Source organism: Globicephala melas, chromosome 1 (genome assembly GCF_963455315.2).
Source record: "Globicephala melas chromosome 1, mGloMel1.2, whole genome shotgun sequence".
NCBI classification, from domain to species: domain Eukaryota; kingdom Metazoa; phylum Chordata; class Mammalia; order Artiodactyla; family Delphinidae; genus Globicephala; species Globicephala melas.
The window spans coordinates 26,965,579-26,975,054 of NC_083314.1; the positions used below are offsets into that span (position 1 = coordinate 26,965,579).

The 9,476-nt window shown below is 46.3% G+C and overlaps 1 protein-coding gene across 8 annotated transcripts; it reads right to left on the reverse strand.

The window, feature by feature from the left end:
• Positions 1-218: 218 nt before the first annotated feature.
• On the reverse strand, positions 219-9,026 carry ZBTB18 (zinc finger and BTB domain containing 18). Of its 8 annotated transcripts, none has more exons than XM_030868540.2 (3): positions 8,591-8,717; positions 6,225-6,308; positions 219-3,888 (listed from the first exon to the last, which is right to left on the reverse strand). In XM_030868540.2, exons 2-3 carry the CDS (start codon positions 6,235-6,237, stop codon positions 2,306-2,308), a joined length of 1,596 nt encoding a protein of 531 aa, XP_030724400.1. In that variant the 5' UTR covers positions 6,238-6,308; positions 8,591-8,717; the 3' UTR covers positions 219-2,305. The 8 variants fall into 8 exon arrangements, with proteins under 8 accessions (XP_030724400.1, XP_030724397.1, XP_060162767.1 ...); XM_030868537.2 differs by lacking the exon at positions 8,591-8,717 and adding an exon at positions 7,111-7,129; XM_060306784.2 differs by lacking the exon at positions 8,591-8,717 and having other exon boundaries at positions 219-2,482; positions 2,515-3,888; positions 6,225-7,077.
• Positions 9,027-9,476: the final 450 nt, after the last annotated feature.

Below are 9,476 nucleotides of genomic sequence, written 5' to 3' on the forward strand. Positions count from 1 at the left end.
TAGGCTATAGAAACTGGGTCACATTTTTTAAATGTGCATTTAGTATCTTCTTAAATGACTAGAAGCAAAATGTTTGCACACTTCCATTTGAGTGATTTAAGGCATTCTAATAATTCATAAGCTCTGAACAGAACTGGTATTAAAAAGAGAGATGCCATGTATGATACATATTTAGGATCTATGTAGTACACAATCACAATTTAAAAAACGCACAAAAATTCTCAGTTCATATAATTTATTGCAGTTAGCACACAGTTTAAAAATTCACCAACACACCAATAGTACAAAACTAAACAGCATTATAAGTTATTCCCCCCTCAGGAAAATAAAACATACTATGATTGTCAAAGCTAGATGTCAGTCTAAGTTTTAGAACAAAGGAAGAATGTGAAACTAATAAAAGGAAAAAGCAATCACTCACAATGACCACAAAAAGAAAATCCAAAAGAAAGTCCGTTTTCTCACAGACATTGATTGTCTTCTCTAAATTAATAAAAATTATTTTAACATAAACTGTATTTAAAAAAAACTAGAAACTCTTCAAGTAACTAAAGATAATGCTCCAAGGCCATTTTCACAGCTTTTTTTGTTTGTTTGTTTGCTTTAAATGCCATTACAGCCAAATTAACACACATTTGACCAAATATTTCCAAAACAGTCCAGCAACACACAATGGAGTTTTCCATTCAGTATCTTAAGCACAAAAATAGGCTATGTTTACAGTAGTTAAGGCGATCAAATTTTAAACAAAAGCAATTAAAAAAAAAAAGGGAAAAACAGCAAACGTTTTCCATGCTACTCCCATAGACCTTATTTGTAAGTGCAAGACAGGAAAACAAACACTGTGCAAAATGCTTTGCCCTGCGTGCTGGTCATTAAAACCACACGTTGGGCTGCAGCCTCTGCTGCCGCGATACACATAGTCTACTAACCCCCTTCCCCATGTCAATCAAGGCAGTCCAGTCCTTTCAGCCTGGGGCTTTTTCAGTCCATAGAATCTTTTCATGAGTTGGGGGGGGGATGGGGGAGGGGCGGGAGGGAAGGAGGAAGGGAGGGAAAGGAAGAAGGGGAGAAAAAGAAAAGGGGAGCAAAAGAAGAGAATGACCTATTGTCAATTTGTGCAGTAGTTACTCTAAAAACGCTCAACTGGGTAAATGTGTACATCTAAACTTTGAGCTGGCCTGGGTTTTGTGCAATTAGAAGTTTTGTTATAAAATGCACACTGCACATGCAAATCTTTAAGCCTTTTGTAAACATTTATATTTTCCTTGTTATGTAGCGAAGTTATCAATTTGCAGCTTAAGTTTTTATTCAGCTTAACAGTTTCAACTTAAAGACAGTGGGAAAGTCAATTTAAATTATATAAAATAAAAACAGTGCATTAACGTTCTTCATAACACCAGGTTTTTTTTTTCCAAATGGTGCTATTTTTCTAAGGAAATTAAATAATTTTAAACTCACTCGTTAAAGTTATACAATGCAAACAAAGACAAAAAATATATTGAAACTCATGCATTTCTGTAGCGTTAATATTTACTTTTCAAGACTCAACTAAGAGCATCAACACAACCTGTCAAGTCCTTTGACACCCCCCCAGCCCATGTAATCAATTACAGTATACAATAACAGTAATTCACATTTTTCAACACACAGTTCAACACTGCTGAAGCTGCAATATCCTTTTTCATCCCAAGCAAACCTTCACAAAGACAGCGTCCCAGTGATCCCAGTGTACTTTCAGAATTTCTCTCATTGGGAACCGTCAGAAAACCAGAAGTTGCCACAGAAAGTTTTAAGTCAACTGCTTGTTTAAAAATAGATAATCCAGCATTTCAGAAATTTTCCATTTGGGTCTAAAAGCATTCAGGTTTCCAACAGCCAGAAAAGATTCATGCAATTTGAGACATATAAAGAGGCTAATAAAACCGGAGGGAATTTCTACTTAAAAAAAAAGAAAAGGTGGGAAAAAAAGAGAGAGCTCAAAAGACACCGCAGTGCTGACAAAATAGGCCCTAGGAAAGCATTTTGTGATAGGACGATTTGTTTCAAAGGTTCTTATTGGCTTACTTCCCCTACCCCCCTTGAAAGAAAGAAAAACACCTCTCTATTCTCCGACTTGCTCTAAAGTTTCTTTTACCAGAATGCTAAATTAGTGAGATTCTCATGCTATTCTAAAGTGCAAAAACAAGTTAATACCCCAACCTTTCAGTTCCAGGAAACAAGACTGCTTTTAGACCGTACCACAACTATATAGAGATCTATTTATATATAGGTATATATATATTATTTATATATATATATAAAATTATTTCCAGAGTTCTTGAGAGCTATCTTCTAAGGTCCAGTCTCTGACAGCGGGCAGGCTCAGCGCCTCGCTTTTGACGGACAAGGAGTTCACCAACTCACAGTGGAACTTGCGGATGTGCCGGTACAGGTCCCCGGACTGCGTGAACCTGCGCTCGCACCACTTGCAGGCGTGCGGCTTTTCGCGCGTGTGCACCACGGCGTGGCGGCTCAGGTTGTGCGAGTACTGGAAGCTCTTGCCGCACTGGGTGCACGTGTAGGGCTTCTCGCCCGAGTGAGTCCTCTCGTGGCGCTTCAGGGTGTACATGCAGGAGAACGTCTTCCCGCACAGAGAGCAGGTGGGCACGTTGACGTCGGCGGCCGGCTTGCTGCGCAGGCCGTCCTGCTCACGGAAGTGCGTGCTCAGGTGGATCTGCAGGATGTGCGGGCTGGGGAAGACCTTGTTGCACAGGGGACACATGAAGATCTGGCCCGCCGGGCTCAGGATGTTGGAGACGTAGGGCAGCAGACCGCTCTCCATGCCGCCCTCCACCTGGACCCGCTCGCTCTCGGGGGTCATCATCTCGTCGTCGCTGCCTTTGTCCTCCCGCTCCAGCTCCCTCAGGACCGAGTCCTCCCTCAGCGGAGCCAGATGGGCAGGCTCATACTGTACCCTGTTATTAGTGCTCACACTCTCTTTCACAGTGCTATGTTCCATGTCATAGTCATTAGTGCCAACATCACTCTCATCACAGGAAGCCTCTTTCTCCACCTTCACCTGCACCAGGTTGCTTCTCAGCACGTCCTGTGAAGAGAAATAAGAGCTGTTCAGATTTTCAACTCCTGAAAGGCTGGACTTGACAGACAGGTCCAGCACACAGTCAACATCTGCCGAATCCCTCACGGAGGTGACAGACCTCTGGGACAAAGACTCTGTTGAGCTGCAGGGGCTGGCTACTGTTTTTCCAGCTGCTGTGGCGTGTGGCTCTGCCTCTCCGCCAGCCTGGGGGATGCCTGCTGAGTCCGAGGGCAATCGCATCCACATGTTCCCAGGCTCGGCCGCCAAGTCCCTTTTGCTAGGCAAGATGTTCAATTTTTCATCTTCCCCTTCATCTTCATCACTGGGCAAATCGCCTGCCATGTGGCTGCTGCCATCAGAGAGACTCTCGACTTTGTCCGAACAACTTGAAGCATCTTCTTCCTTTTTGGTGCTGTCTGCCTCTGTGGTGGCTTTCTCTTTCAGCTTCTTTTTGCAGACTTTGACAATGTCATACATGTGGAGATAACTGGCAGCTGCTAGCACGTCTTCAATGGGCAAGTCTTTGAACTGGAGTTTCCCTTCATACATGAATTCAAGCAGGAGAGCGAAGGCTGGGGCTGTAACAATGTCGCTGTTCAGATGAACAATGTCTCTTTTGTCCAGCTGGTCCTTGTAAAAGAGGTGGAAATACATGCTGCATGAAGCCAGTACAGCTCGGTGCGCTCGGAACTGGGCATCTCCCACCAGAACAGTGCAGTCACAAAGAAAACCCTGATGTCTCTGCTCGCTCAGACACTGCAGCAAATGTCTACTATGGTCTGGAAACTCCATACTGTCTTCATAACCTGGGAAGAGAGAAATTTCTCATGAGAGCCTGCTTAGGAACAACTTTTCAAGGCTCTAGTCCCCATTAAAAAAAAAAAATCAGCTTGGGCCACGGAGGTACATGTCCCTGAATTTTAATCAGGCTAATGACCCAAGCACTACCAAATCACACACACAGAACCAAATGCAAGAAGAAAAATGTACACTTTTGAAACTTCTTACCCCAGCCAAACAGTCTCTGATGCATCTCCACCTTCCTTGAACTTTTAGTCAAGTTTTAAAAGCGTTAATTTCAGTACAGTCTCTTACTGAGAATAAGAATTTAGGTCTCTTTCAGAAGAAATTTAATTAACTCTAATCATCAAATTATGTCCTACAAAACCTACAAAATAGCTTTAATTTCAAAGGGAACAACTCAAATAATGAACAAAGAAAAGTCCCAAACACATTCTGGAAGATTCAGAAAACTTGTTCAACCATCCTTTTTTATTTTATTACTTTTGATACTTGACTGCACTTAGCAAGCACAATTTAAACACACATTTGGCTGAATCAAGAAAAAAAAAATGAAACCGCATAATTAGTCCAGAAATTAGCAAACAACTTACTTTTAAAGTCAGAGTGTTAAAACAACAAAAGCCCTGTGTATAAAAACAGATGTTAATGCCTTAAGATTTGCAGGTATAGCACACATGTATGAGATCAGAAGGAACTACACCAACAGATGGAAAAGATCATCTCTACTACGAACAAATCCAAATTTTTTTTAATGAATTGAGAAAAAGAAATGGTTATATTTCTTTGTAAAATCTGTACATCTAGAATATTAAGAACCAGAAGGGCTTTATTTAACTCTGAAAATTCTCATCTAAACTTTGATCTGTTGCAAAGCAAAATGAGTTCCATATTAAAATTAATGCAAACTTTTAAATAAAGGCATATTACATTCAAATGAAACTCAAAAGCTTTACAGGTTCACCATACAAAAAAAGAAAAAAAAAGTCTTGCTAGTAAAAGAGAAACTATTCTTTTGACTCCCCGATACCTCAGTCAACAGAAAATACTTTGTTTCAACATAATTTGATATATTTTGTTTTCCCACTAGCTTTTATTCTTTCAAATATGCACTGTTGCCCTTATTTTCTGGTGAAAGAGGGTAAAATGGAGGCAGGAGAGACGCAGATGTACAAAGGGTCAAAATTGAACCACAAAATTCAACTCCTTAAACCTGACTTCCCCTTTCCTATGACCAGAAGCCAAGTTCCACACCATCCATCTCAAAAAGTGCATTTGGGGAATGGATACATATTAATTTAATATTTAAAAATTACTTCCCTGCTTCTTCTACACTTTGCCCAAAATGGGCTAAAACTTTCATCCTAACCCAATACATTCTGCAAGACGCCACTGCTAGAATAAACCAAGATTTACAATACAATCACTTCAAGTGCCCCACAGCTAACATCAATCCTAATCCTTGAGAGGGCTAAAAATAAAGATTGGAGGGCAGCTCACAAGGTAGCCGTGATCAAATTAGGAGGCTGAGAGGACAGAGAGGGACGAAGAAGGAAGCTTATAAACATCTGATCCAGCTGACTGTGGCCATATGGCAGCTGCTGCCCAGATAAAGAGATTAAGAATAGAGGAGTGCGATTACAGCTGTCTGGCCAATTCAGGCAGCTCAAATCTACAAGTTCTAAATTAGTCGCTAACACAAAAACTCCTGCAAATAATTATCGTTATGCTGAAATAAAAGATCTCTTAAATATATATTTGAAAGAGAAATGAGGAAACCAGTCAAACTATTCTCCTGGGGACAAAAGTTTTTTTTTTTTTTCTTTTAAAAAAACCCTTCGGTTATAAAAGCACTACAGCTGTATGTTTCAGTAGTGCTGCTGAATGTTTTGAAGAATAAAGTTTCACAGTGGAATTAATTACACAACAATCTAGCTTCTTAACTAGAAAAATCTTCTCATATAAGTTTGAATGCTGGATTCCATACAGTTTACTATTTCTCCCCCCCGACTCCAAAAGCAAAAGAAATCTAAATAGCAGTGAACAACAACAAAAAATGGATTTTAATCCAAATTGATCTCAAAAAGCAATATTTCAAAGTCTTTCTTAACATTTCAAAACTTGAAATATTTCTGCATATTAAAGTTATTTACCCGATCGAGCAAGAGGGATAGAAATTAAAACTAAACAAGCCCAAGACTCTCAACTCCAATAAGATGTTCATTTAATACTCAAGTTCGTATTTTATTCTTAAACTGGATTAGAAAAGTAATGTGATTTTTTAAAATTAAATAAACACCAAAACAGAAATATACTCCATCTAATCTCTTGCTACTCCTACCTTTAGGACACATAAACCTGATTAAGTCCTTTCCTCTGAGTCTTGCTGGCTCCAGGTCTGTTACATCGGTGGAAAAAAAGCAGACTAAGAGACAGATGCAAAGTGGAGATGATGTTAGAGAGGAATGAGATACCTTCTCCACCACAGATCCGCACACACTAACTCCCTGTCTGTGTGTTAGAATAAAAGGCTGAGGGATGGCAGGCTGTCAGCTGCTCTGACATCATGTTCAGATGGAAATGCTACCTCCAGCTGTGCTCCTTTTAATGCCATATGCTACTCCTCTACACTCCTGCCACCAGCTTTTTCTTAGGAGAACTTTTCTCTTCTGTTAGTATAAACAAAATACTTCAAAGTCTCCCTTTTTTTCCAAACTTTCTAACAGAAGAAATTGAAAAACTCAGCATATGGAGTTCTACTGTATTTATGGAATAGCAACACTTCTGTCTTAAGTTGGTGGACTGGCTTACATACTGACAGCACACTCAAGCCACGGTGCTATTCAGGAAATCCAGATTCACTTTTATTCAACTCCAACGTTTAGTTTCAAAGGCAGCTTAGGGATATTTTTAAACCAACCCATTTGACATCTCCAGTCCCATTTCAACATTATTACGGCACTTCAATTTTTTTTTTTTTCTGCTGAGATAATGGTATACATGTCTCAGAATGCTGGAAGACTATTCAGAACTACTACTTCAACCTGGTTCACCTTATTATTTCACTCTTATATAACTACTTATCTAAAACTACCTTCTCAGTAAAATTTCTCACCCTGCCAGTTAATGCAAATTTCAACTCTCAATATCAACAAGCTGAAACTGCACTTTCTGAAATCCTGGAAAGTACTTCAGTTCAATGAGACAAATTAATAAACAGATACAACCTGCTACAGCCACTTAAAATGAATGCTGCATCTGCGTATCTGATCCGACTTTCTGCTCAGAAAGAGAACTTGGTCTTCCCCTTGATCTGTGTCCCATAACAATCTTTTTTTGGGTCACTCTGTAATGTTCATGATCACAAGAAAACCTTTCAGGGAGAAAGGGGGAAGGGGTGGGGGAAGCCAGGTCTAGCAAGTTGGGGAACTTTTCAGCTAGATTTGCGGGTCTTTTCGAATGGCTGATGAAATTGTAACGTAACCCGGGCTGGCCTGCCCAGTGCCCTGCAAGGGGCTGCGACATCTGTGAATGTCGAAGTCTCCACAGACTCTTGTGGGAGAGTGCAGCAGAAAAGGCGCTGGGGCCTGAGGCGCAAGTGTCACAGTCCTGGTGATAACCGCTCCGTTCTCATTAGAAAACCATGACCAAGAGTTAAATAAAGAGTAACAAAGACCAAGGTCTCTATCCTGTGCTTCTTGCTTTCCCAAAGTCGCAAACCCAACTTTCTCTAACTTCGCGATGAATGACATAATTACGAATGCCTATTTCAGGAGGCACTCTTTGGGGATAAATTCCTTCTCAGCCACACCACCTATTCTGCACAAATGCCCTCGCCTCATTCCAATATATCAGACATTAATCACCCCATTTACCCAGTGGGGTGGGGGGCGAGTGACAGTTTAATGAGCCCCGAGCACCGCAATGGGCCAGCGACTCCCACTCCACAAATCAGCCCCTCTGCGCCTCGCAGCCTCAGGTCCGGAGAGGTTTTGCGAGGTTGGGTTTTGTTTTTCAAGGAGGTGGGGGCGGGGGTGCGGAGCAGGGAGGGGGGAAGAAATGCAAATCTTTACGTAGTTGGCTGTGCATAAAACACTAGGGGAAAGAGGAAGGTTAAACCACAGGGAAGGAGGTGGAGGGCGTAGAGCCGGTGCAGCAGGAAAACACCTTAAACAACAGACAAGAAAACAGACCCGGGTCACGGCAACAACAAAAGAAAAGTCGTAAGAAGCCGGGGGAGGGTGGCTGCTACTGCGTCCCTGCCGCCGCGGCGCGAGCCCCCGGCAACTGCCCCGGCCCGGGAGGGGCCTCCCCGCGGGCGCCGCCGCAGCTGCAAGGGTCCCCGGAGCCACGGCCGTCCCGGCGCCGTGCAGCTGCACCGCTCCCAAGCCCCCGCCCCGCGTCCCCCGCCCCCGAGAGGCGCCGCCGCAGCTGCACCGGCCGGAGCGCGCCCCGAGCCGCAGCTGCACCGGCCGCACCCCGCCCGACCCGCAGCTGCGGCGGCCCGGCCCCGCACCCGGCCCCCGCCGCTGCGGCGCCCCCCGTCACCCCTAGCTCCACCCGCACAAACTAACTCCACTCGCGGGGCCCGGTCGCCCGCCCGCCCGCCCGCACTGCCCCGCCGGCCGGGGCCGCACAGCCGGCGCCCCGCCCTCCAGGGCCCGGAGGGGGCGCCGGGTCGGGGCCGGGTCCGGCGCCGGGACTCACACGGAGCGGCCCTAAGTCACCGCGTCCCCACCGCCGCCGCGTCCTCCGCCTCCCGGCCGCCGCCGCCGCCGGACTTGGTGGGCTTCCTCCTCCGCGGGTCCCCCTCCCTCCCTCCCGGCCCCCCCGCCCCCCAATCCCGGCTCCGTCGCCCGCTCCCCCTGCCCCCTCCCTCCCGCCCACCCACCCCCGCTGGCAGCCGGAGGAGCGCGGCGGAGCGAAGAGGCCCCACTCTCAACGGCTCCCCATGGCAGCAGCCCAGCGGCGGCCGCAGCCTGCCAGACACACCGAGGGAGCGAGCGAGCGAAGAGCGAGCGAGGAGCGAGCTCAGAGCCCGGGCCGGGGGGCGGGGGGGGGGGGCGGGGGGAGGGGCGGGGGGACGCACCACGCACGCACGCGGCGGCGCCGGCCAGATGTTCCCCCCCCCCGCCGCCCTCCCTCCTGGCGCTGGGCTGCTGCGATTGACCGAAAGCGGCCGGACCGAGTTCCCCGCCCGCCCGCTGCAAGCAGTCTCCTCCAATAGGAGGGCGGCTTTTCAGGGAGGCGGAGGCAGTGGCGGGCAATCGTAGGACTGACAAGAGGGTCCAGCCAATGGGATGGGCGAACCGGAGCTGCCTCTCGCGAGTGCCAATCGCAGGCAGAAACTGTTGGGGAGGGCGGGCCCGAGCGGGCGGGGCTGGTAGCCAGGGGGTGCGGGCGGAGTCGGCGGGAGGGCGCAGCGGCGGTGGCGGCAGCGGCGCCCCTCTGGGGGACTTGGCCGTGAGAAAGTGAAAGGAGCCCGCGGGCGGCGGCGACAGCTGCACTGGGAGGGGCTTGTTTCCAGGCTAGGAGGCCTCGCGCGCTCTGGGGGTGCGGAGCGAGCTTTTCGGTGTGCGCCTTGACAACCATA